This window comes from Podarcis pityusensis (assembly GCF_964106645.2).
Source record: "Podarcis pityusensis genome assembly, chromosome: 17".
NCBI classification, from domain to species: Eukaryota; Metazoa; Chordata; class Lepidosauria; order Squamata; family Lacertidae; genus Podarcis; species Podarcis pityusensis.
The window spans coordinates 39,225,654-39,253,559 of NC_138042.1; the positions used below are offsets into that span (position 1 = coordinate 39,225,654).

Below are 27,906 nucleotides of genomic sequence, written 5' to 3' on the forward strand. Positions count from 1 at the left end.
CAGTGTCTCTGGTCTTTTATAATGGCCCCATAGCCAAGCTGTGTCCAACAGTAGCTGGAGGGTCGCAGCAGTTGTTACAACAGAGGATAGTCCTTCGATTTACCTAAAACAGTGCGGGTGGGTCTGGAGTCCCACATACTCCTGTGTAGCTTATGAACACCACCAACCTATCTTTCCCCTTGCCTACAAAGCTAGGAGACAGAAACAGCACCAGCTTCCCCAGCCAGTTTGTTTTTTAAAAAGCAGATGAGGCACGAGTGAAAAACCAACTGGGACCAATTTTATCTAACAGAATTGGAAAGTAGAAAAAGTCAGGCGGTGGCTCCATTCCTAGATGGCAGCTGCGTCAAGTGCTTTACAATCATCTGACATTTCCAGAGACTGGAGTGTCCGTAGGGAGAAGTTGAGAGATAAGGCAACCTGTAGAAGGGGGGAGGGAGTTTGCAGCCAGTTCCCCAGTCCCCCTCAGTCTGGGGTCTTCGCCCCTGTGCTCTTTTCCCAATGTCACTCTGCATGGGTTTGACCGCAGCAAGTTTGGCAGGTGATGCTTCTACCATCCCCATAATAAATGCACGCGTGGTACAATCTAGAAGAGAAAGAATCAAAATTAATTAGCTGCGTGCCACCTGATTCTGCTTACGAAGCAGTAGCACACCCCCATGGCTTTTTTTTTTTTTACCTTTTGGTTGTTACTCGGCTTTCTTTAACTTTTCTTTTCGTGGCACAAGTACTTTCCGCATGTAAGGCATTGCAAACAGTAATGTGAAGAACACCACGTGGCCTAGGAAATAAATAGACTTGTATACCTAGAAGGAGCGAATGAGGAAGCGAGAGTTAAGACATGCTACTGCTGACAGTAAGGGGGGGGGAGTCCTCCTTCCCCATGGATTAGACTTCTTCAGTACCTTGAGCCACTTTTCCAAACTGAAGAGGCAAAATGGCACCAGAGAATATCCCATGAACATCCAGTGGACAGCTTGCTGAATCACGTAGAAGAAAGGCCGCAAGATAGTAGTCGAGGCCATGGCAGCCAGAGGCGGACTGTCGTGTACCAGGTCAATAAGCTGTAAGAACAAGAACTTGGTCTCCATGGCTAGGCTCAGAACACCAAACCTTACTTTGTACTAACAGCAATTAAGGGCCCACACCATAGTTTGAGCTTCCACTGACTGGACAGGTCTTAGCTGTTTTTCTGATTTCTGTTTGTTCAGTACTAGAATCCAATGAGCAGCAGCTCTTAAAGTGGAACAGCAGCCCCAGCTGTGGCTTGTCAGTGGTCTTAAAAGTGCTCAGTAAACCCCCCAAAAAGCTAGTTTGTGGGCAGGCTTGAGTTGAGACAACATGAGCCAGAGTTTTGTGTGGTCTAAAAGCAGACTACATATGAAACAGGGATGGGGAAACTCCAGACCTCCAGATGTTGCTGGACCCCCACCCCTGGCCATCCGCTATGCTGGGCATGAGCTGGGAGTTGACAAAAATGTAGGATGAACACAGGCACCCTAGCCTGGTCTACAGAATTAGATTTCACCGAAGGGACATGTATAATAAATTGACTGCTTAATATAGCTGTCAACCTATAGCCCCCAATCTTAAATCGGTTTGATTCATTGGCATTTACGAAAGCCTTGGGTACTGTAGTGAGAAGAAAACATTTTCTTTCATTCTGCAGTCTAGAACACAAAAGATAGCCTGAAAAACCAAAACCCAACATGTCCCTTTGTAAAACTGATGCTGCTCACTTAGGAATCACACAAGGATGAAGTCAACTAACCTCCAATTCAGAAACTTCATTCCACATCCTTCCTGGCAATCTGGTGTTGCCAATTTATAAGATCTGATGGAGGACTTTCCAAGAAAGGCATAGTACCAAGATAAAGGTGAGCCACCTCGTGCTGCCATACCAAAGCTGGGTGAGGCCCTGGATTTTGGGGCTGAGGCCTGAAGGCTCTGACAGGGTCCTAGAGTCCTCCCATCTCCTTCCCTAAGTCTAGCTAGCACTTTAGGGAGTAGGTGGGAGGGCTTTAAGACCCTGCCAGAGCCTTGTGCCTCTTTCCCTAAGCCTCTGGGAAGGCAGCGACTTTGGGAAGAGGGCTGGGAGGGGACATCAAAACTTTTGCCTCGCTTCCCACCTCCAGTGAAATAAGGCTGTGTGCAGCCCATGGCTTCTGTGGTGAAGCACTCTTGCAGCCCACTTGGTGTGAAAAGGTGGGCCGCCCTGACCTAGAGGCTGACTTTACCACTCATTTAAAGCTGCTCACCTGTCTCTCAACAATGACAATGAGGAACTCCATTTGGAAGCACACCAAGTATCCACAGTGCAGACCATGCCAGATAGCCAGGAAAAGCAAGGACAGTGCTTGAGATAATAACTTGTTCCCCAGGAATTTCAACCGCTTATAAATGTAGCTGTAGATGGAAAACAATAAATCCTTTCAGTTGCCAGTCCTGAAGGCATTAATCACCATTTAGTTTTCTCAAGAAAAGAAACAATGTCATCTCCAAAAGGTAATGGTGGTTTCATCAAGTTTTGGTTTGGTTTGGTTTTTTGCTGCAGGAGGCTCAAACAGCAAAAGAAAAGGGTTTTAAACTAGCACTTAAAAACACTGGCGGGCCCTGGTTCAAAGTTATCTTTCTCCATGTAGCAGAAATAATTTGATCTCAATTTTATGGAAATAGCTGGTTTTAGTTAGATTGGGGTGGGGGCACTGGGCAAACAGATTAATTAGATGCTAAGAATCAAACTTGGGACGTATGCTTTGGTACTGCGCTATGGCTTTCTTTATATACAAGATTTCTGTGCAAGTTAAATCTATTGCTATAGACTGCCATGGTGATCACTTCTAACCTCTTAATTAGTTAACTTCTTAGCATAATTTGTGTTCTGTATCTTGGATTTGTTGTTGTGCCAACCTTCATATAGGTTTTATTTTACTGCATGAATTTTTTTCTTTATTGGACTAAAAGATAAGGAGAATGCTTTTCAGTTAGGGAAATACAAACATCATTTGCCCACAAGAAAACCCTCAAGTTGAACAACTTGCGTTCCGGCTTAATTTCTCAATGAGCGGTTCTGGGGGCTCAAACTTTGTGTGGAATCCATTTCCACTATCATAGGCATGCAGTGGATATTTTCTATTTCATGTGTAAAAGCACTTTATTGATTGGTGCTGTACAATTCCCAGAGTAGCCAAGGTGGTAGTCAACTACGGTTTACTGAGTGAAATTAACAAAAGTGACTAAATTAGGTCCATTCATTTCGTCTCCTCTGAGTAAAACCTATTTGAATACCACCCAGGGTATTAAAAATCATGATCCCACCAGCTCCAAACGTTACCAGCTTGTAATTCGTAATAGGACTTTGTCAAGCCAATTTGCAAAATAAGGATAGTTGCATAGTCGTCACCACTCCAGGTGATGTAAAGAAGGAAAAATGGGTTGGGGATGAACACCTTGCTCTGAAGAAGGTAATCATGTGAATCTACTGTGGAGCAGCTGGGTTATGCACAAAGACATTAGGTGAGGCATGGTGAACCTGCGGCTCCTTCAAATGTTGTTCAACTCCCAATTGGTAGTACCCTAGACAGCAGGGCCAGGAACCACACCGTGTGGCAACATCTGAAGGACCACAGGTTCCCCCATCCCAGAGATTTTGTGTGCATGCTGGGAAGGTACATGGTGCTTTTGTTCCTTGCTGAAGCTAAGCAGGTCTCAGGCTTGCTCACTTCCTGGTTGGGAGACCGCCAAAGAAGCCTTCTATATTACACCTAGAATTCCATGGGCAAAGAATGGTGGGTATACATTTACTAAGTAAGATTGCTTTACTTAGTAGTAAATCTAATCAAGAAATAAATCCTACTGAGTTCAAACAAGGAGACTTACTACATTGGGCTAATCGTGAGCTCAGAAGCCCTGTCCCTGCCCACTGGTATTTCTACTGATTTCCCTTAAGCTCTGGATATATGCTTTTTCTAAAAAAATTAAACACTGCTCACATTTCAAAAGTGAGCCAAGGTAGCAAACACAAAAAAAAGATAGCATCAGGACTTTTTCTGGTCTTGTACAAAAGGCTACCTCCTCTCTAGCCAGGTTTGGGGACAAGTGTTGTGCAGAAAAGCTATCAGCATTGCTCACCGAGCCACCCAGGCGTTGGTGTTAGTGTTGAAGGAGGCGATGGTGCCTGTAAAATAAGGGGTTGTCTCGAATAGCCAGACTTTCATGTTGGCACAAGCATCCCACTTTGGCCTCCCCTTTTCATCCTTTCCATTGTAGCCAAGTCCCGTGATGATGCAGACTCCTTCCTGCAACGAAACCGGCGAAGATTAACAAGTTGTCTTGACACTGCTTGGCCTTACTCAACAGGCGAAAGTGGTTTAGCAGGCCAAGTTTAGCTTCCAGGCTTACCGTGACCAGCCAGCAGGTAACATACTTATAGAGCATCGTCTTGCCCCAGATCAATATATAAACGCAGCGGAACCAGAAGGGTTGTTCCTGCAGGAAACAAAAAAATCTGTGAGGTATGTTAAATCATGGGTAACTAGCCCTCAGTTTGGGGACCTGATCTTGTTTCTTAGATTTATTAATAATAAATAATAGAGGATCCCTATCCCCACCCCAATGCGACTAATTTTGACAAAGCAATTTTGACAAAGCAATAAAAAGGTTGACACAGTACTGGGGTAGGTTAAGCCCAGTGCCCGGATAAGGTTGCAAATTGCCCTGTCCCTGGTCATTTGCAGGGATCAGCCAAGGTGGGCAGTCTGTATACTTGCAATGTGCACTTTTAGCCATATTAATATTATATGACTCTGGGGTTGCGGAGTTCATCTCGCTTTATTGGCCGAGGGAGCCGGCATACAGCTTCCGGGTCATGTGTCCAGCATGAATAAGCCACTTCTGGCGAACCAGGGCAGTGCACGGAAACGCTGTTTACCTTCCCGGCGGAGCGGTACCTATTGATCTACTTGCACTTTGACGTGCTTTCGAACTGCTAGGTTGGCAGGAGCAGGGACTGAGCAACGGGAGCTCACCCTGTCGCGGGGATTCGAACTGCTGACCTTTTGATCGGCAAGCCCTAGGCTCTGTGGTTTAGCCCACATACAAATACTCTAGCAATAATAATAATAATTACTAATACTATTCCTCCTGGAGTTACTGCTCTTTCTCCTCCAAGCCCTTCTTTTCTTACCAGGTAAGCATCTGAGACAAGGTATTCCTCAGGGATGTATGGGGCCACGACAGTGTAGACTACCATGAAGAAGAGGCCCAAGCCCAGGCGCTTAAGGGCAGGCACAAAGCTGAAATGAACGTTGGGGAGCAGGGGAGGGGAAAGACAGAGAGAGAGGAAATCAGTCATCCAGTGGTGCACTATTTCAGAACAAAGGGAAACTGGACTGTGGCTCAAATGGACAATGTTATGTGCTTTTAATTACAATGACTACCTTTATGGAGGGAACCCTGGAGAACCTGAAATCTTGGGCACTGCACATGAGTCTGTAATATTTTGCTTGACCCAATAAAGTTACAGCCCTTACATGGATTTTGGAATCACCACCATGAGGAAGCTGGAATGCCCCACACCCCGCAATGTTTGGAGTCTTGATTAGTAGCGCTAGGATGCCCAGGAAATGGACAAGAATACTCCAGGCACTGGGAAGCGGGGCAAGGAAAATTACCTGTTGGGTCTTTGGCCTGGAACGTCAGTCAACTCGCCTCTTGTCAGCTTATGATATTGTGTCATGGAGAACTGTGGCCCCACCATGAAGGCACCATAGAAATACACGAAGCCAGTGACTTCCAGTAAAGTAGGAACTCCCCGAACAGCAAACTGTCGTTGTTCAGGAGTGAGAGCCTGCTGTAGAAAAATAATAAAGACACCAACAACAGCATCAGCATTCGTGAATTTGCTTTTGCTTGCATGCATGAGATTTTTTGTTAGTCTTAAAGCTGCCTAACTCACTTGCTCTAAATGCTTTGAAGAACAAGATCCACCATTAGGAATCCCATAGGTCAATCATGGACAGAAATCTCTAGGTTCATAGCATGCTTTGTAGTGTCGTTCATAATCCTAATAGCGAACTGTTCTGGTATTTGCTTTCCTAAGGACTTGTCAACTGCAACTTTTTCTGGCTTTGTTCCCTGGAGTTCTAGAAATGGAAGCAGGGACTGGCACAGAAGAAGCCATGATAAGCTCAAGGGCACAGTAACAGATAGCATTTCTCTACCCAATCCTCCCTAACATCCTCAAATGAACTAACCCCCACTCCCACCCACATATGTCCTAACTTCAAGAAATACTGCTTGATAGACCTGAAAGCAAGCGGTTTTTGCAAAGGAGCAGGAGGATACAAAGTCAGCATTTGCACCAACTTTGTTATTTTTTTCCTTAAGTCATCACTCTATTATCTGTAATCTTTGCTTCAGGCCTATGGCCTGTTTAAAAGAAACTTCATTTAAAAGAGCCCTTCATTTTTCTGGCCTTGTTCCCAGAACCCTTATGCACAAAAGCAAAGGCATGATTTGGAGTCCTGCCCTCCCCCTCGAATCATGATCTGGATACTGCCGTTGACAGGTGTGAGTGGATTAATGCTTCATAGGTGTTTCAGCATATTCAACGTCCCAGCTGACCGCCCCCTCAGACTGGAAGTTTAAAGTCACCTTCTCATGGGCCAAGTTTATCAAGTCTCATTTGGATGGGATGAAGCACATTTTCTGCTCAGCCCCAAGGATAACATTAAAATAAGAAAGTGAGTTGTGTGTCTGTGTAGTGTTAAGGTGATCAAAATGGCTTAGGAATTTTGGCCCCATTTTCTTTGTATCCAAGGCTTTGTAAGTCTGCCAGCTTTGTTTGCTTCTTGCACCTTTTCTGCTTTCACTGCCTCATCTTTCAAATACAGTTGTACCTTGGAAGTCAAACGCCTTGCTCCCAAACGTCGCAAACCCAGAAGTGATTGTTCTGGTTTGCGAACGTTCTTTGGAACCTGAATGTCAGTCGCGGCTTCTGATTGGCTACAGGAGCTTCCTGCGGCTAATTGGAAGCCACGCCTTGGTTCCTGAACATTTTGGAAGTCAAACGGACTTCCGGAACCGATTCCGTTCGACTTCCGAGGTACCACTGTATCTGTAACTTTCTGATTCTCTTAACAAGCCTGACGTTTGACTTCTTATACCAGATTTTTCCTCACTGCTTGTTTGTACAAGTGTTTGGAATTCAGAGGTTCACTCATAACCTGTTTGAGAAGTGGACGTCTTCTACCCTGAAAGGAACACTTTCCTGGGTACCCAGCCTGCTCCACTGGACCCTTTCCTAATTGCTGCAGCCTTTATCTCCAATAACTCCCCTGAACACAATCCCGTTGAGAGGAATGGGGGAAAGAAAATGATTCCATTTCACTCACCACTTCCTTTCTGCCATCATAGTAATCAATGACCAAACCTAGGGGTAGAAAGAGATACCACATAATCAAGGAGGCCAACACTGTACAAAAAGACAGCCCACCGAATGGCCTGAAAAACCCAATGTTGCAGTTCAGTGAGTATGAACCAGATTACTATCTGCTTGAGAGGCCACTGGAAGCCCCATGTAATCTGCCCTGGGATTTCCCATTACGGTCGTAGCTTGGTTCTTGAACAGAATCCGTTCCGGAAGTCTGTTCCGACTTCCAAAACGTTCGGAAACCAAAGTTTGCCTTCTGATTGTCTGCAGGAAGGTCCTGCAGCCAATCGGAAGCCATCAGACATTCGGCTTCCAAAAATAGTTCGCAAACTGGAACAGTCACTTCCGAGTTTGCGGCATTCAGGAGCCAAAATGTTTGAGCCGCAAGGCGTTCGTTCGCAAACCAAGGCACGACTGTACACGTTTTAAAAGAGAAACATAGCTGGACCGTAGGAGGGAATCTGTGGCGCCAAAGCACGACGATGGAACAGAACTGGATGAGCAAAATTGCTTACCTATCAGCTTGAGAGTCAAGACACAGTGTGGCATGGTCCATTTGATGTCATAGCTCTCTGTGGCAGTGAAGAAATAGCCGGCCATCAGATATATCTGAAAGACATTAGCCATGAGGATAAACCACTGCTTCCCCTATCTGCCTTCCCGCCCCCACTCCCCGGGCTCCTGCTCAGCTCTTGCTGGGCAGAGCAAAAGACAGCAAGATCAGAATTTCAGAGAGGAACACAGAAGGAACAGGTTTACCATCTGAAAGCAGAAGGAAGTGCAGACGGCAGTGACTGTGCGGCCCATGAGCCTCAGTATGAGAAACTGAACGAAGACACATATGAGGGAGTGACAGAACTGCGGCCCTGAGGAGGTAAATGTGAGACAATTAGAAACTGCAAGGAAAATCAACATCACCCCCCCCACCCCCACTCTGGTACTCACTGGTCGGGCAGCCATCTTCTCAGCCCCCCTTACCAAAGTTGAAGTAGGCAACCGAGAGCCCCGTTAGCGTGTTGTACAGGTGTATGAGGTAGAGCTCTTTCTGGAAAAGGAAATAGCGCTGGAACAAGGCAAAAGGGTATCCTATAGGGAAAGAACAGGAAGACAGATCAGTCCAGACGAACACAAACGGATTCTATAAAAGCATTCCCTTTTGATTATTCTACTATCCAGGGGACGCAGAGGGTGCACCAAATTGACCATTTAGGACTCACATTAGCTAAATAAGACTTTACTGTGAGCTCATGGCTATCTTCTAGACTCAGCCCATTCTGTAAGGAGGAACAGGGAAGTTAACAGTGCCTTGCTCCAGGGTTTTTTTTCTGGGGGGGACGCAGGGGTACACATACCCCAAAATGTTTTGTGAATTAAGTTTGTACTCATTGAGGGGCAGTATTTCAATATGAGTAGAAAATGAGAGAACCCATAAACATTTTTTGAGGAAAAAAGCAAAATTAAAACCCCCAAAAGAGGCAAATAAAATTTTATAAAGACTTCAAACCATACAAAAATTATGACAGCATTTTTAAATGAGCACCAGTTCTCAATGACAAGAGAACTACATCAGATGTCCAACACTACGTAGTGATCAGAGAAAAAATAAACTTAGACACTCTTTGGAAGTAGAAACTCTGGAAAACTGCATCAATCTTCTAACAGACCCACCAAGGCTAATCCTGATAAAGATCTGCCCCATGGAGACAGAAAAAATTCACCACCCACTGAGTCAGTTTTAACTGGGCTGTTGGCAATGGCTGAGTATCCTTGGTTTCTCCACACACCCAGAATACTCTCCAGGCATACTAATGCTGTTAATAATAATAAATTTTATTTATATCCCGCCCTCCCCAGCCGAAGCCGGGCTCAGGGCGGCTAACAACAATAAAACAGTACAAAAGTACAGCATAAACAACAGTCTAAAATCATTCGTTATAAAATTAATTAATTCAAGCCACTGGCAACTATTGAGCCAGAGCTCCGCGAAGATTGCCGAGGGAGGGAGTCAGGCTGTTAAGTGATGATGCGATCTTCAGAGTGGTATACAAATTTAATAAATAATGATAATAATAAAATGTTCTTTTAGCACAATTCACTGTGATGCTGCCACATCTTTCTCTCTGTACTCAACAATTTAAAGTGACTAAGAAACAGAGCTTTGGAAGAAAGGTCTGGGGGAAGCTTTGGCTGACACCCTAAACACACCTTTCCTTTTTTTCAGTTCAGTCCTATGGAGGAAGAACTAAAGTGCTGCATTTGGAGGCACTGTTGCAGAAGCGGCAAAACTTGCCACCCCCACCCACCCCCATGACCTGGATGTTGGGGAGCTGGAGTTCACCAAGAACCTGTGATGAGCTGCAATGTATTCTAGGGTGCAGGATAGACCGAAATGCCATGTGCCATCCCAAAGAACCCTTGTAAATTAAAATGATTTGTTTCACACACGTCTCATTCCAAAACGCCGACGATAAACTTACCAGTGAAATTTCCTCGGTCGACTATTTCGTATTCAGGCAGTTTACTGATTACACAAGTTTTACTCTCTCTAACGTTTTGTAAGTCTGCATCAAGTCCTTCAACGCTCTGAACTGCAATGCAGTTCTAACCAAGAGCCCCCTTGCCTCACCTCTTCTCTCCCCCCCCCAATTCATGACTGACAGTTGCACATTTCAGTCAGTTGCACAATGAACTAGATTCTAGTAAGTGTAATCTGCCACACAAGCCATATTTTACCACTGCTCTCCAGTACAACCAGCCATGCTATAAATATTACCTAGTAACCAAGTGACATTGTAATTGGATCTCACACTCCTTTCCCCTGAAGAAGTGGTTTATTTATGAGTCTCCTACAGAGCTTTCTGGATTATTTTAATATCAGATATATAGCACAGCTACAACTTCTCTTGCATTTACTCTCATACCAATCCTGTGAGGTTGTACTCCATTATTTTGTTTGTTTTGAAATTAAAGAAACACATCGACAAATCCACAAGTTTATAGCCCAAAGGCTTCATGCCTCAAGGTTCAAATCTTCCTACTCCCCACCCTCAGGTTTAATGATTTACTAATGGAATCAAAGGTTCAAATCCCATTAGTCTTATTCTGTGCCACCTAATCCTTTTAGCAGAATTAGCAGCAGCCCACATTCTTGGGAGCTTTTAGACTGCAGATACTCACTAGATTTTTAAAAAACAAAGTGAGATGATGCATGACACACCAATTTAGCACACTTGCACCTCTGGTGAAACAAGTTTCTGAAGCACTGTAGAAATCTGCAAAACCTTAGTTTCCCAGTAATGATTGTAGGATAAAAAGAAATAAGTTGGTGAGCGCTTATTTCTAAGAGCACCCTGAGCTACAAGGGCTGTCACACTTCAACTTTCCTGGAAAGCGGAAGACAAACTAATGCAGCCACAGATAAACTGCTTCTCCTCTCTCAAACTAAAAAAATAACTAGCTATCAAGATCCAGGACCAAGCAGTAATTTTAAGGGATAAATTCACACACAAGTGTTCTGGTACGCAATGTGGATTATTGTCCTTATGACATGCCTTGCCAATGCAATGATGTCGTTAATCACGGGCACTATTCGCTTCAAACTTATCTTTGCAGCTATAAAAGCAAGGAGTTCCAAAAGAAATGCTGATTCTCAGAATGCTCCTGACGGTAGGAGGTAGGTGGCAAAGTTCTTGGCAAAGTTGAGGACGTAGAGCAACCATAAACTAAGAGTCTCTGAATACCATGAAACTGAGTCATGATTCCAATGTACTCATAATACCAGAGGCTTTGCCTAGGAGCTTGATGAAGAAAAAGCAGGTAGTATTTACACAGAGCACTGCTTACAGTCTGGACCAGGAGGAGATCTTACTAGCACCTTCCGTGTCCACTCCCATTAGATCTTCAGTGAGGTCCGTCTCTGGGTTCCCTTCTACTGGAGATGTGACCAGCATCCAGCTGGGGACTGGCCCTTCCTGGCTGTGGCCACCCAACAGTGGGCCGCTCTCCTCAAGGAGGCTGAACTGGTGCCTCCTTTGAAATCATTTCAGCAGCAAGCACAGGCTATTTTCCAGGCCTCTTAGTCCAATCAGTTTTTATCTCGGATGGTGATTTGTTGCTATCTTCTTATATTTTTAGAGTGCCTTCATACATTTTAAATGTTTTATTGGATTTTGTATTATAGTACCGTAAGTCACCCTAGGAATTAATTGAGAAGCAGGGCAGAAATTCCTGTAACTAAAAATAAGATAAGAGGGATCAATGTTTGGGGAAATTATCCTGTCGAGGCCCTATCTGATACAGTTTGGAGCTGCACCAGCGGTACGTGCCAATGGGGTTTGCACAGAACTCCCCAATCGATTGTACGCTGTGTGTCAAATTTGTATTCCTCCTATTCTGATCCCTTTCTTAGTGACCCCAAACTGCCCCCTCAGCTTCTCTCCTGGCATGGCCATCCCTGACCTCAACATGTATCCAAAAGAATGTTATTTAATCCAACATTAGACTTCCTGAGGACCTGGCAATGCTCACCTGGGAAGGGTCATCTGTCTGTGGTCCAGCACAGGTGTTGCAAGCTGAATGTCCCAGGTTGTATTTCCAGCCCCTCCAGTAAAAACATCTCAGGCTCCTGCGCTAGGAAATAGCACTTGGCCTTGACCTTGGGAAGTTGATGCCAATCAGAGTGAGCGGTACTGAGCTAATAAACCAATGACCCAACTCAAGATCATAGAATTGTAGAGCCTGAGGATAATCTAGTCCAGTCCCCTGCAATACAGGAATGTGCTGCTGTTCCGTATGGGGATTAAACCTGCAACCTTGGCATTGTTAGCACCGCTCTAACCAACTGAGCTATCAGTAGCAAACCCTTCTTCTCAGGGACAGGCTGTGGAACAAGTACAGTCAAAAGTGAGTTGGTGGAAACATAGCAGATTTTGTGCACTGCGAATCTTGTTCGCATCCAACCGTATCAATGCATCCAGAGACATGAAAACATGCAGAAGGAGTGTGAGTGGTACAGAATGCTGATATCATATTATCACTAGACAGCTGAGAACAAAAGCCCCAAATGCTGGACATCAAGACAGCCAACATGCTAGTGCTGAAGGCTAACTTTCCACTTCAAGTACCAAAAGAATACCAGAAATCCCCATTTCCCAGGGACAGTCCCTGGATTTATAAATCAATCCCCATACAAAATCCATTCAAGTTGAAAAGTGTCCCCGGATTCATTGAAAAAAAATCTGATAACCTTATACTAGAGGGCCAAAAACACTACTGTCAAATGAATACAGAAACTGTTATATGGAAGACTGGGACAGTTAAGAAGCTAGCTGGAGACCTGACATGGAAAAATCAGAAGTACTACATAGTAAATGAAAGCATTCATTCGATAAAAACGTGAGGAGCATGATCACAGTGCTGGATATTAGTTCAAAATGCTATCTTCCTGTAGATCTTACACAATGCCCATTGACATGAATGCACTTTTAATCCAACGCTCACCTGAGATGCGTAAAGCTGCCTCCAATAAGGTGTGGTGCTGAAAGCACAGGTGAAGCTAGGGCAAGATCCAATTACTATACAGCTCATGCCATATAGGATTGCATTTCCAGAAGGAATGACTATACAGGGCATTTTGTAAAGTGCTGTAGCTTATGCTTACTAGGAGTTCCGTGTGCACAGTGCCTCCTGAGTGTGCACCTTGAAGTACAACCACCTTGCCTGGCAGAGAGATAGTGAACTGTCTGTTTACAGACAAGGGAACAGTCACAGTGTCCCACATATGCAGCCCTGCAGAGCCGTTACCTTAGCATAACTTAAAGGCAATGGAGTTGGGTAGGGCTGAGCAGTGTTTCCCAACTTGGGAACCATATGGCCCCCTGGGGGCCCCCAGCGTATTCCAAGGGGGCCACAAGATAAAATCGCACAAATTGGGGGGGGGGGCATAGCACCAGCCTAGAGGGCCACAGAGGGAAGTGAGAAGTGAAGAGAGGGAAATCATTATTTTTTAAAATCCTGATTGACTGGCTATCCACTTGGCCAATCACAGCGGGTAAGGGGGCGGCCCACCAGGGCCTAGCACTCCTTTTTGCCACATGTGTTTTCTTGGAGCAGTCCTGGTTTGTTTCCGGGGGGGGAGAGGGCAATCGCTGAGGCTCCCGTTTTGACCAGTAGAGCTTGCAATCCAGAACCCCCAGCTCAGGCGGGGTGGTAGGGTGGCAATGGGTAGGACTGGGAGAGCCAGGGCTGCTTGTTGCTGCTGCCAGTGCTGGGCCCGGTGGCAGCCTGGGCCTGACTCTGCAAAGTGCAGGGTGCAATCCACCCCACCGTCTAGCCAAGGGGGATCTGATGCTGCTGACTTGCATCTAGTAAGTAAGTGTCTATTCAGAAGAAAGCTGAACTGAATTCAGTGGGCCTTACTCCCAGGTAAGTGTGTTCGGGGCTACAGTGTTTTATCTAGGCAGCCAGGGCACCTCCGGATGACAAGATCTTTTTGCACCAGGTCAGTGAAGCCTTTTAAAATTTTCCCACATATGCAGAACTCCCTATGTGCCTTTTGGACTGTATCTGTAGGTTTCCCCCTCTGTGTCAAATAATTGGGGTCAAATAATCATTGTTTGCTTTTTATAATTCACGGAAGATGGCTCTCCCTCGGGAGGTTCTGGACTCTCCTTCCTTGGAGGTTTCTAAGCAGAGGTTGGCTGGCCATCTGTCATAGATGCTTTAGCTGAGTTTCCTACATAACAGTGGGATGGACTAGAAAGATGATGCTTGGGGTCCCGTCCAGCTCCATGATTCTATGTTCTTCTGCTTCAACATTTCATTATGTTCCTATCATTTTATGTAATTGTATTTTGTTTCAATTATTAAAATTATAACTAAAACCTCTTCTATTTACAAACAAAACATTTAAATAGCTACCTTTCTACCGGTAGGATTGGGGGGGGGGGCGTGGGCATAGCCAGGATTTTTGTTGGGGGGAGGCAGAAACTCAGATTTGTATTGATTTTTACTTATTGGAGGAGGAGCTGTCCCCCTTGGCCACGCCCATGGGGGTCACAGGAAGGAAACAAGGTTGGAAGGGGGCCACGGTCGGAAAAGGGTTGGGAAACACTGGGGTAGGGAACAGAAGGCAAGAGAAAGAGCAGGTGGAGCAGCTCTGGCAAGTGGAGAAGGAGATAGGCAATAACACACACCATCACTAATCTTATAAACAAGACTGATGTAACCAGCATCAGATACATCTGAGATAGACAGGCTATTTTATCTTTGTAAGGAACACAAGAGTCGGGTGCGCACTTCAAAACAGATACAGAAAAAAAGCTTAAAAAATGATTGGTCTAGATTTAAAACAAGATTTATTCTGTCAATCCCTTTAAGTCTCCTCTCTCACTGTTCATAAAAACATGACGCATGGATGGAAATGGCAAAAGTTATTGCGGGAGTGAACTATTCTGCACTGACCAGAAGCGAATAGCCCACGAAAGAAGGGCTCTGCATCAAGCCTTAGTGGGAAGAAGCTGCTGACAGGTGTCAGGGGTTGGGAGAAATCTGGTGCCCCAATGAGAAGAAAGAGAACAAGAAGCTTGTTTGGGAAAGTCGTCGGTGGATACTTGTCTTCTTTCATTCCGCTACCTGATAAGGCAGAGGTGGGTACCTGTCCCCCTCCAGATGTTACTGGGCTCCCATCAGCCCCAAGAAGCATGGTGAATAGTCACAGGTGTTGGGAATAGTAGGACCGCATCTGGAGGACCACAAGTTAATTACTCCCTGACCTAAGGGATGAGAGTGTGGCGGTGCAAGTGACATGCTGATCATGGTCACTGGCTCTGGCACATTCTGGAAACTGGATGGCCACTGTGGGTTTGGCAAACTGGGAGGTTCTGTAAGAGGAGATTGGTTCCAGTTTCATTTACAAAATCATCCTGCAAGTGAGGATCAAGAGAAAGAAATTAGTAAGAGCCTCCTGAAATTAGCAATAATGTTCTTGACCATCAAAGTGAGGAAGGAATTGTGTGGCTCAAGAAAGATGTGCTGCATTTTGACAATGCTGAACCTCTGGAGTGCAGTACATTTGCACAATACTTCTCACGTGAGATCAGTTGATAGCAAGATCAGCAGATCTGCCTCGCCCTACGCAATAATTAACAGTGATCCAACTTTCCCACATGATCCTGTTAGTTAAGACAGCCACACCTTAGCAGAGTTCCCAGTCAGGTTTGGATGCTTCTCCACAGTATGTGCAATGCAAACCTTTTACTTCTGAGAAAACACACATGACCATGCTTGGTCTAAACTGAGACTAAGACATGTGGAGAATTTAAACTGAAGTAGTTGGTTTTTAGAAGTGATTGGCAAAAGCAAGTAAGAGAGACCATAAATAGGTCCCTAGAGCATTGCTTCATTGGAAGCATCACCACTATCCTGTTTGAAAGCAGAGTGGTTCCATCTTGGAGTATTACCACCTCAGGTTTCCCCATCAGAGGTCTTTACATAAACCCAGAGCTAGTTTTCATTTGCACAATTAAGATACAGTCCTCCTAGTTAAACTGAACACAGCCAGTTATCTTTTTCCTTTGATATGCATTCCTAAACATCTAAAAACCAAAACATTTTAAAATTAAGCCTGGTGATAGTGATTCATATTTAGCTGAACAGGTCTCCCTGGAAAAAAGAGAGTCCACCACCCACATTTCAGAATGCCAAGAGATCCAAAGGAACACAGAAAAAGACATTCTAACGTTGCAGCTCTGAATTGAGGGACTATTTCTTTTGGCCTGGGAACACACACACACAAAACTGCAAAGATGGCTTCTGTGGAACACAGATATGCTTTCCTCCTAGCAGAACTTAGCTTTGTGCCACCAAAATGTATATTAACCATGAGAGCTGGAGAGAGATAAAGAATACATGTAAGTTCCTGCCATAGCAGTGCCTCTCCAAGCCGTCTGGCTAGCTGGCTTTAGGAGGAAATTTGAGATGTCCTGTAATTGTTCACTTCTAATGCCAAGTTTGATTCATGCCCAAACTTACAGATCCTTATGCACAGCAGCAGATGGCACACACAAATTCAATGGCGTAAAGAAGGTATACACTTTCCTGCCAAAGAGAGGACTAAGGGTGAATGGGGTATCTGGTTTAGGTGAATTAGACTTAGAAGACTGTCAGAATTCAGAAAAACCACCCTAAGCCATCCAGATCCATTGTAAAGGCTGTTGGGAAGCCACAAATCCAAAACATAGCTATGACTCATCCTTTACTTTCAAGCCTGCCTATCAATCTGCATGTGGTGCCATGAGCCCAGCAATGTGCAGCACTCAACATGGTGCCCCCACAATCTTCACTGATGCTTGGAGACATAACCTTTCTTTCATCTAAAAATAACCTGGAATCCTTCCACCCTTTCTTTTCTTGTGTTGTGCTGGACTTGGAATAGGGCAGACAGAACTAGAAATTCTCCAGCCCTAACCACGTCTACTTAGAAATATGTCAATGGAAGTATGCTTAGAACTGTGTCACAGGTTACAACTCCAGCACTACTCATTTTATGACATGCATATGTGCTCCCAGGTCACTCATATATTTTTCTGCCCTAGACTTGGGCTGCAGGCAGACCACCAGGAGTTTCAAGCAGCTGTAACCAGGGGGTGATTGCTGATTCAGAAGGCAGGCAGCTGAACTCATGCACCTTTAAGAACTGCACAGAACATTTGTAAAGTAACTGCACCTGTTTCTGCTTCCTTCTTCTCCGCAATCATGAAAAAAGGAAAGGAGCCATGCTGCCCTTATTCAGTGCTCACTGCTCTAACTCTTAATGGCAGATCAGTGCTAATTTCACACAGCTGTACACAAGGAGTGATTGCAGATTAGGAGTGGCTAACCCAAGATCCTCCAGATGTTGAACTCTTAACTCCCATTAGCTCCAGTTAGCAAAGCTCAGGGGATGATGGGAATTGTTGTTGGTGTCTGTCTGCCAAACCACTATGTTAGCAGCATCGAAGCGGCCTTCCTGGGGCGCAAGCCTGGGCAGTGTGTATGGAGGTCCTGGGTTGCTCAAACGAGAAGACTCCCCTCTCAGCCTTGCTGACATGGTCCAAAGGAAAACAAAGTAATACATCTGGCACCAGCTTGGCTGCAGGAGTTGGCAAAATGAAGTGTACAAGGCACCATCCAACTCTCTCGGGAACTCCACTCTGGATTTGTGGGGTTTACCCCTTAGCCTTTTCATCTCCTGAAGATGTCCCGCAAAGCAGCTGAGGTTTAGGACCAGAGTTTTCCTTCTCTTAGATGGGCTACCTTTCCAGGCTGACAAGCTTCACCTGCCCCTCAATTCCCTCTACAGCATGTGCAGAAACTGCCTACTTGACCACTGGACCCACCATTGGTTTGATCTGCTCCGTCCACCGGAGCCTGTCTTCGCATGCAGGGGAAGTCCCTAACTCGCCAAGAATTTGAGACCCATCAACTGCCCTCACCTGGTTTAGCCAGCCAGTTGAAGCCGTTTCCTGGGGTGTGGCTGCTATCACACTGCAACAGCTTCTAGGAGCCACAGGTGAGAACTGAGTGCAGGGTGAGGATCAAAGGTGGACAGGACAAACTACCCCAGAAGGAGCATGATGTGTCCCCCAGCAGAGGTACTACCCCTCCCCTAGCACACCATCTGCAACAACATCTGGAGGCCTAGAGGTTAGCCACCTTTGCCATACATGTAATGAAGGACAGTAGGGTTCCCATGGCTTTGACAGCTATGTAAAACAAACAGCAGAGTTCGGCAGGACCCTTAAGACTAGCTGATTTATTACAGCATAAGCTTTTATGGATTCCGAGAGAGAAGACTGGTATGTGAAACCCACTGCATAGGACTGAGAAGCCACTGCTTAACTCAAGTTCTGTCTTCTACACAGTTATTAAAAGTAGGTAAGTCTTGCTGTCCCCTTCCTTGGCAGACAGTCAGTCAAACAACTTGCTGATCCCAATCTCTATGGCAGACATCTGTAACAAAGGCAAGGGGAACAGAGACCAGAAAGGCTATGGAGGTCAGTATATATATGTATATATATGTATATATATATATATATATATATATATATATATATATATATATGAACAGCCTTGCTAGGTCAAACAGAAGAACCTTTCCCTGTTTCGAAGTGATCAGCCACATGCTTCTAAGAAGCCCACACAGAAGGGCAGCCCACCATTTCCTGTTTTCTCTCTCTCACTCACACTCACACACACACACACACACACACACAACTGCAATTTAGGATAAGCAGCCTTATGGTAAATCAGACTATTTGTCCATACAGCTCTCAGTGGCCTACTGAGAAGAAGTAGCAGTGGCTCTCCAGCAGAGTTCTTTCCCAGCACCTGCTCCTCAAGATTTATTCTTATAACTTTACTTGTAAAACAATTAAGATCCTCCAGATGCAACGGGCTACCCAAAAACCCCAACAACCCCCCCCCCACTTCCTCTGCATGTAAACCGCATGCTACAGGCTCCCTCCCAGTTTTCCCAGGAAGTGCATTTCAGAGAATATGCGGGTTATTATAATTATTCTGTTTATTCCTACCCCGCCCTCCTCCCCCCCCCCCGACAGGGGCTCAAGGCGGCTTGTAGACGAAAATAGGAACAGCTGGAACATGTGCAGGAAGGAGGAATGGGCTTTGGGCGGGTGCGGCTCTATCCCTCGCGCCACAGGTGAGCTGCTCCACGCGGAGAAGGGTCCGCCTGCCCTCCTCCATGCCACACACGTGTGCGCGGGGTACGTGGGAACGGGGTGTCCCGCCCGCAAGCCACGACCCGCTCCCCTCTCTCTCGCACAGCACCACCACCACCCGCCGCTCCGCCCCGTCCCTTACCCACCCATGAAGATGGACAGGATGAGGCGCAGCGCCTGCTCCGAAGTGCCCAGCGAGCTCGCCACCTCCGCCAGGCTGGTGGCTATGTGGAAACCGGACCCGGCCCCGCCGCCGCCGCCGCCCTCGTCCGCCATCTTCTCCGCCCGCCCGACTGGACCCGCTCTGGTGACCCCTTCCGACGCCCGGCAACGGCACTGGCAGCACCGGCGGCGGCGGCGCGGCGGCCCCCTCACCCAAGCCACGCCCCCCGCGGCGCCCCGCCTCTCGGGCCTATTGGCCTCCGGGCCGCCAGCTCCCGCGCCTCATTGGCTAACAGGTGGCAGGGGGCGGAGCGAGCGGCTCCGAAGCGTAACTGAGGCAAAGGTTACTCACGCCTCCCCGCCCCCCCCCCACGCGAGAGGGCGGCGTCTAGGAGTGGGAGGGGGGAGAGGGAGGGGGAGGCCGTTTCCTATTGGGGAGGAAGGGCGGCGTCCTGAGCGCGAGGCGGATCCCCGCTTCTCATTGGCTCCCTTCAGACAGGAGAGACCCAGGGAGGGAGGGGGGACGGAGGAGGAGGCGTTGCCGGGGTTACTGTCGGGCACGAGGCGGGAGGAAGGGGCGCGCGCGGCCTTTGGGGTTGCATTGCACGTTCAGCCGCTGAAAAAAGAATTATATATATAATTCACACCGGTGTTTAAAATAAAATCATCGTCATCTTCAGAATAATAAAAACCCATAATTATAATGGAAATTAAGTTTCATCATCGAAATAAGCCCATTATCATCATCATCATCTGGCTTTTTTTTTTTTTTTTAAGGCACGTATGAAAATAAGGAGGGCATACTGGATCAGGCCGATGAATTGCCTAGTCACTTATGACAGCCCTTTCCTGAACTCCAGAACCCTTTCCTGATTTCTTCAGTATTCCATGCTCAACATCAAAAAACCTAAGATCATGGCCACTGGGCCCATCACCTCCTGGCAAATAGAAGGGGAAGAAATGGAGGCAGTGAGAGATTTTACTTTCTTGGGCTCCATGATCACTGCAGATGGTGACAGCAGCCACGAAATTAAAAGACGCCTGCTTCTTGGGAAAAAAGCAATGACAAACCTAGACAGCATCTTAAAAAGCAGAGACATCACCTTGCCGACAAAGGTCCGTATAGTTCAAGCTATGGTTTTCCCAGTAGTGATGTATGGAAGTGAGAGCTGGACAATAAAGAAGGCTGATCGCCAAAGAATTGATGCTTTTGAATTATGGTGCTGGAGGAGACTCTTGAGAGTCCCATGGACCGCAAGAAGATCAAACCTCTCGATTCTGAAGGAAATCAGCCCTGAGCGCTCACTGGAAGGACAGATCCTGAAGCTGAGGCTCCAATACTTTGGCCACCTCATGAGAAGAGAAGACTCCCTGGAAAAGACCCTGATGTTGGGAAAGATGGAGGGCACAAGGAGAAGGGGACGACAGAGGACGAGATGGTTGGACAGTGTTCTCGAAGCTACCAGCATGAGTTTGACCAACCTGCGGGAGGCAGTGGAAGACAGGAATGCCTGGCGTGCTCTGGTCCAGGGGGTCACGAAGAGGCGGACACGACTAAACGACTAAACAACAGCAACAACATGTGCAGGAAGCAAAGCTGAGATAGGGAGAAAGCCGATGCTGTCCTTCAGTTTGTTAAAGGCAAGGATGTCCATTCTGACTTGCCTATAAATTGTCTGGCCTATAATTGTTTTAAAAATAAAAATGGCATGCTTTAGATGATACAAACGACTCCACGTTATTGCTTTATAACTATTTCCATTCTGCTGTTCTGCTAGTTCCTAACAATGCAAATTCTTTAAAAGGGCAATACTGATTAAAAAGGAAGGCCCATTAAGCAGCAAACTTATTTCCCTAAAACTTTTGTGCCTGGCTTCCTTCCGAGGTAAACAAAATGAATTTTCACTTGCTGTTTAAGGACATCATTCTATACTCCAGATAGGCTGCTCACCCGTCCTTAGCTTCTCAGCCAGCCAGCCTTCTGCAAAAGGTTGCCATCCCTCTGGGTAATATGTCAGGGGGCACTGATACCATTTTCTCTCATTCGGCCACCCCCTTTTCTTTCTCTCTTCCCCTGTTATAGAAAAAAAACCTGCTCCTTTTCCCTCATGGGGAACGTTCATTATATACTTCTGTATGTGTTTGCCTTGTACATTTATGAACGTTCCATAGCCCGTATAGAGTCCTTAAGTGTGTCCCCTATCGGTAGGAGAAAATAACAGAGGCCAACCAGAGTATACTGAAAAGCAACAGAGTCCTTACTCACCTCATGCAGGAGGGAGGAGGAACCCCCAAAAATGGTGCGCAAGCCCTTATATAGACTTTTGAAATTGCCCACCCTGTAGCTCAAGACCACCCCCCAAAGCATCACAGAAGAGGGTGGTCTACAGCAGAAATACATCACAGGAGGTGGTCTGCAGCAGAAATCCTGTTTGCCAGGATATCTGTTAATGGTCACTGGTTGCTTTACCTGGGTGGCCTGGCCATTCTTTCATGATGGTAAATATTTTAATTCCTGAAACCAGGTCACAGGCTCACCCTATTCATACACAAATACGCTCTTAAGACAGGTAAGGAAAAGACAATGGAGAGGCTTCCCCATTTGCTTCCTCCTTGCAGGTAAATATTTGAGGTCAATTTGGGAGAGTCAAAATGGCTTCAGGATTGCTCTCCTGTTCTATTTCAGACACGTGGTTTATATACTTATGTATGTGTTTGCCTTGTACATTTATGAACGTTTATTTTATATTTGGAACCTTAGAATTCTTTTAACACCCCAATCCCAGCAGGCTGCTGGTTGGGCGGGGGGCAAATCACTCTTGCCAGCTCTGAGATGACGACTTGAGGAGGGCTTTTAAAGTTAGGCAGAGGAGGACCAAGGTTGTCAGGTGGGGGGTGGAAAAAATAAGGGCCCCTCCACCTTTAAGAGAAGGTTAAGCCATGCTATGTTCAGGGGCCCTGTCTGTGCATCCGATTGCCCATCCAAGTCAGCATCAAATTAGGCTGAATGACTAGGTTGCTCACTCTGAGCTACTGGCTATGAAGACTTGCTGTACCAGCAGAACATGAAATACTGAATGTTGCCACCACAGATGAAAGGCTTGCACAACATCCTACTGGTGTATCTATTCTGATGGGAACAACTCTGTCAACAGAACAGGGCAAGGATGTCAGTGGGATGTGGGGAACGTGGGAGGGGAACAGACTTATTCTCAGTTTTATCTTCCTTCAGCGTCCTCCTATGCCCCCAACAATGGTGGAACTGTACACAACAACAGAACTGCAAAATTCAACCCCCTCCTATAAAACTCAATGGAAGAGGGGGGCACCAGCCAACTGTTCTGCTCACACCCCCATTTTGACTATAGGATATGGCAGAACTCTGAGCCCCATCACAGCACTCCAACACCCCTATTTAAACTCCACACAAGGTACCCGTAATAACTCAAGTGACCCAGTGCGCAGCATGGGGCTGTATTTATTCTAGTTTCACGTGCATACAAAGAACTCGGGGATGGGAAACGGGGCAGCCCACAGGAAAAACAATAAACTGCTTAGCAGGGACAGCAAATTCCTCAAATGTTTCCTAAAACTCTCATGGGCAGGGGTGCCAACTTGAATAAAATATGGGGGGCAGGTAAGCCCCACCCACATAATCAATCGCATGACGCGGTGCATGCACACGATTTGAGTGGCAATGCCTATCAACTTGGGGGGGGGGAGGTGTCGGCCATCTCAAATATTTCATTGGAGGGGGTGAAGACCCCTTGGCCCCTAGGAATTGGCTCCTATGCTCACGGGTATCCCACCAATGATTGGCGTTGTGATCTCAAATTTCAGCAGCGCTCTGTGCGGCACTAAAATTACGCCCCCCCCCCAATCTCAACAGCATTGTTGTGGCGTCCCCTGCAGCGAGGTGTCCAGTGTGGCCGAACCAGTCTCGCTACCCTAAAACTGCCTCTGATCCCACACAAGTGAGCAACTGCCTCTGACCCCACATGAGTAAGCAAGGCAAAGCCGAATCCGTGTTACAGCTGCTGCAACCGTCTCCCACGCCCCTCACTGCAATTCTTTGCCATTGGTGAAAATTGCAACTTGGCTTCAGCTGTATCACTCCAGCACGCCGTCTCCCTGTGATAGCCGAGAGCTGTGTCTCTCACGCAGATAAGCTGGCAAAGGCCAAGCACTCCAACTATCTAGTTATATGAGCACGTTTGCCTCACAGGGACACGGCTCAGGCGCACGAAGCAGAACAAACTGTCACTTCATGCTGCATTCCACTGCAACCCCTTCAGGGGGATGTGGGTAAGTATTGCCTCAGTTACGGCAGGCAGTTTCTCTCTCTCTCTCTCTCTCTCTCTCTCTCTCTCTCTCACACACACACACACACACCCACAAACAAACACGAGTGGTAGCCCTAACATACCCCACAACCATAAGAATATCATAGGAACCAGACTGCTGACTCAGACCAAAGGCCCCTCAAAGGGTGGGCAAACCCAAAACAGAACAGGAGCACAATAGCTGTCTCCCGCTCATGATCCCCCCACTCAAATTGGTATTGGTTCTCAAACTTTTTTCTCTGGCCCACACTTCCAGAATAAAAATTTACTTCTGCCTCACCAGATTTTTTATTAATACACTGAAAAACAAGAAGCAACAACTCTTAGCAGGGCTTGATTTGTAACACAGAACACAACTTCATAATATGATCACGGGACGTCCAAAAAGTATAAAGCAATGCAGCTACATAAGAACATGAGTCACCTCCCCAAACACAATTATGAACGAGCCTGTAACATATGTACCTTAAGTATGTACACAAACTCAATGAGAGGTGTGAGCTTGTTTTTGTTGGGTAATTTCATTTTTGTGGGGTCTAATTTGAGACAAACTCCCATCTCCTCATCAGTGCAAAGCAGCCTCTCTCTTTTCTGATCGTTCTTATTATATAATAATAATAATACCTTTATTGTCAATGTACAACTTGTGTACAATGAAATTAACAGAGCCTCCCTCGCACAAACACTTAATCTCATTGCACTCTGTGTGCTTGTCGCACAACACACCAACCCCGAAAGTCAGTTGCACTATATTATTTTCCGTTCAGCAGCCTAACAGCCCATGGATAGAAACTGTTTTTTAGCCTGTTGGTACAACTGATTATACTTCTATATCTCCTGTCCGAGGGTAGAAGATTAAAGAGGTGCTGGCCGGGGTGTGAATCGTCCCTGAGAATTTTTCTTGCTCTCCTAAGGCATCGATCCCTTGCGATTTGCCAAGGCTGAAAATCACCATTCACAAGAATGTGTCATGGAGAACTGTAGAAGAATAGCCAACACTATTCTCCAGCACTGCAGTTTGAACGGCAATTCTGCATCACAACCAGGATTGTCTGCAGATTGCTCTCATTTTGAAATCTACCCATATTCTGCGATTAACAAAAAAAGTTAACACTAGACTACACTGAAATGTTTAAATGTTTCTTTGATTGCCCTTGAATCTTCCTGCCACACTTGCCATTCTCTCCTGACACACATCCTCTCCTGCCCTCCCTGGCCAGAGCCGGGCTCAGGGCGCCTAACACCAATAAAATTTAAGTAAAAACAAAATAAGAAAAAAAAATTAAATACAGGTTAAAATGCAATTTAAAATGCAGCCTCATTTTAAAAATCAAAACCATAAGGGGAGGGAAACATAAGGGTCAGACTGAGTCCAAACCAAAGGCTTGCTGAAGGGAATGCGTAATATCCATCAGAAGCTTTATTCTGCACAAATTGTTGAGGTCTAATGAAGATCATATTGACTAAGAAAGAAGAGAAGACATTTCTGGAGGAAGCAGGCCCATCATAGGACAAAGGTGGGGGATAACTTTCAGCCAGAGGGCTACTTTCCCTTGTTGCCAGCGGTGGCTGGTTTCAAAGGCAGAAGTCGGTATAGCAATGCATATGACAATTATCTTTCTTCACTAGGTTACGTTCCAGCGATGCAAATGTCACCGACTTCTACACACACAGTTACAGATGAGTAGCCGTGTTGGTCTGCCATAGTCGAAATAAAAAAATTCCTTCCTGTAGCACCTTAAAGACCAACTAAGTTAGTTCTTGGTATAAGCTTTCGTGTGCATGCTTTACAGGAAAAGGCAAGGGGTGAGAAGGTGAGAAATGGCTTAGTCATTTAGTAAGACCTATTGCAGTCGTTAAGAGTCGTCAACAGGCTCATCTCAGCTATCTGCCAATCTCCGATTCCCACCACCCTTCTAAGTAATACCCCTCCCCACCTTCTCAATATATAGAAGGATCTGGTAACTTCTGTTTCAGTGTATCTGAAGAAGTGTGCATGCACACGAAAGCTTATACCAAGAACTAACTTAGTTGGTCTTTAAGGTGCTACAGGAAGGAATTTTTTTATTTCTACACACACAGATATACGTACATCCAGCCAACCAGGCAAGCAAGAGGCATTATTACAATTCAAGGACACATTCCAGCCAGGCAAAAGCATTCAAGGAAGGTGATGAGAAACAGCAATGATGGTCTGGCAGGGCTGGCCCACCCATGAAGCAAGGTGAGGCGACCTCCTAGGGCGGCAGGATCCACAGGGGCAGATCCAGCCTCCAAGAAACACATTGCCTGCTGCCGCTGCCAAAATATATTGAGCTGGCCCTGGCGTGTGACCTGGGAATAGCCCCAAAGGCCAAACAAAGAAGCCAGGAATGCTGTGCTTTCTCATTTCTTCAGTCTCAGACGCAGAGAAGCCCCTACCGGAATTCACAGCCTGACTATTGCCAGTTTCAGAAACTTGCATGAAACTAATTTTTACTGAGATGCATTTTGGAGACCTTCACCAGGCTTCCCCGGAGGGGGGTGCAGTGAAATCTGGTGGGAAGCCGTGGGGATGGGATTTGGGAAGCAAGACCAGCGTAAGTGACCATACAGGAATTTGGGGCAGAATGGCCCATTCCAGTTAAAATCAAAGCCTGAGCCTGGAGCAGCGGTGTATGGTCAGTGGACTAGGCTAGTTTCCCTCATGTTTCCCTGGCACCTCCTTCCCAAAGCTCAGGAAGCTTCTTCCTGGCACAGGGAGGGAGGCACGATGCCCACATGCTTGACCATTCGCGTGACGTCGCCTCCCCCCAATCACGTCCTCAAGCTGGTGCCTCTGCCCCTAACTGTTCCCCTACGAAAAATTTCACCGCGTGCCACTGCTACATGTGCACTCACATCGCTCCATCCCTCACTTAAGCAAGCAAGACGAATGGTCCAAGGACACATTCCAGCCAATCAAACCTTGGAAGGACTGCTCCAGTCCCCGACTCCAGGCCTGAATCTTTTCATAGGGAAACAGTTTGCAAACGTGATGTGGGAGCGACGTCACGCACCTCCCTCCCTAAGCCAGGCAGCAGCTTCCTGGGCTGTGAAAAGGAAGCACCAGGGGAACATTTAAGAGACTAGCTTACTCCCCTAGTCCACTGACCACACGCCACTGTCCCATGAGAACTGCCACATCTTTTGCACTACCGACTTTGTCAGCAGTCCCCTGCTGACTATAGCCCTCTAATGTTGCCATGGGGGAATTGTGGCCCCTGGTTTGGAAAAGGCTCCCTGCCCCATCCTACATGCAGAAGTGGCTCACCTGGTGGCACAAAGTGGCCACGCTCACTTCCTGTCAGGTGTGACGCCTTCAGTTGCCCACCTTGCCAATACCTGAGCTAAAGCATCACCTGAGGCAGCGTATGGCTCTCTTCCTGTATGGTTGATCTGCAGGCTATCTTGCTTCCAACTAGATGCGTTTGTCTTGGCTCTCGTAGCTGCGTTATGTGCATCTGCCAGTGTCCAATGGATGGTGTGGTATGTCGACAACATTGTGGGCATCAGCAGCCCTGGCCTTGTAGGGATTGGGCTCTGGGGCACCTGTTCTCTGCATAGAGCTACCATCAAGAAGATAAACGTAGTGTGCACAGCATTAGCTGATCATGAGTCCTTCCCTTCCAAAATGATTATTGATCAGGGTTTCATGCCATTAGCCTCCATTGCAAATGTGCTCAGTTTTTTGGATGCCCTGTATAATGTCTTCAAGCCCAGAAAACACAAAGGTTTCATCTTTACTCTCTTCCCCCCATCCCCACTGGAGCCATTCTGGACTTAGCTGCAGGAACATTCGTGCTCAATTTCCTGGAATATGTCTTCCATCCTAGCGAAGGAAGGAAGTTCCCTGCAGTTTTGGGATCGCCGCTCTTTCCATAAGAGCAATGCATTGGAGCTTCTATTTATGTGGGGTACTTTGCTGCAGGTACACACAGCTCTGAAGCAGAACGCTTGTTCTTGGTGAAAAGTATTTCTGGAGATTCAGGGAAATAGACTCTTCCAAGGAAGCAATGGCCACTGATCCAGAAAACGTCATGGAAATTGAGAGCCCAACCCTGAGGCTAAATTGAAGGCCATGTGGATCTGCTGTGAAACTTGAGTTCAAAGACCACTCCACTACTTCAGGGAGATATAAAAGGCATATGAAAACGGAATCTATGCCAAACTCAGTTCTGTGGCTATGGGATGGCTCCAATCCTGGATATTACAGTATCCAATTTGTTGCTCT

General features: G+C 46.3%; 1 protein-coding gene across 3 annotated transcripts; it reads right to left on the reverse strand.

The window, feature by feature from the left end:
- Positions 1–258: 258 nt before the first annotated feature.
- LPCAT3 (lysophosphatidylcholine acyltransferase 3) lies at positions 259–27,533 on the reverse strand. Of its 3 annotated transcripts, none has more exons than XM_080987172.1 (13): positions 27,035–27,533; positions 8,411–8,518; positions 8,192–8,298; positions 7,948–8,041; positions 7,395–7,432; positions 5,673–5,851; positions 5,186–5,294; positions 4,402–4,488; positions 4,132–4,298; positions 2,259–2,406; positions 906–1,064; positions 680–806; positions 259–586 (listed from the first exon to the last, which is right to left on the reverse strand). In XM_080987172.1, exons 1-12 carry the CDS (start codon positions 27,246–27,248, stop codon positions 690–692), a joined length of 1,527 nt encoding a protein of 508 aa, XP_080843298.1. In that variant the 5' UTR covers positions 27,249–27,533; the 3' UTR covers positions 259–586; positions 680–689. The 3 variants fall into 3 exon arrangements, with proteins under 3 accessions (XP_080843298.1, XP_080843299.1, XP_080843300.1); XM_080987173.1 differs by lacking the exon at positions 27,035–27,533 and adding an exon at positions 19,296–19,484; XM_080987174.1 differs by lacking the exon at positions 27,035–27,533 and adding an exon at positions 15,065–15,326.
- Between the last annotated feature and the right edge of the window lie 373 nt (positions 27,534–27,906).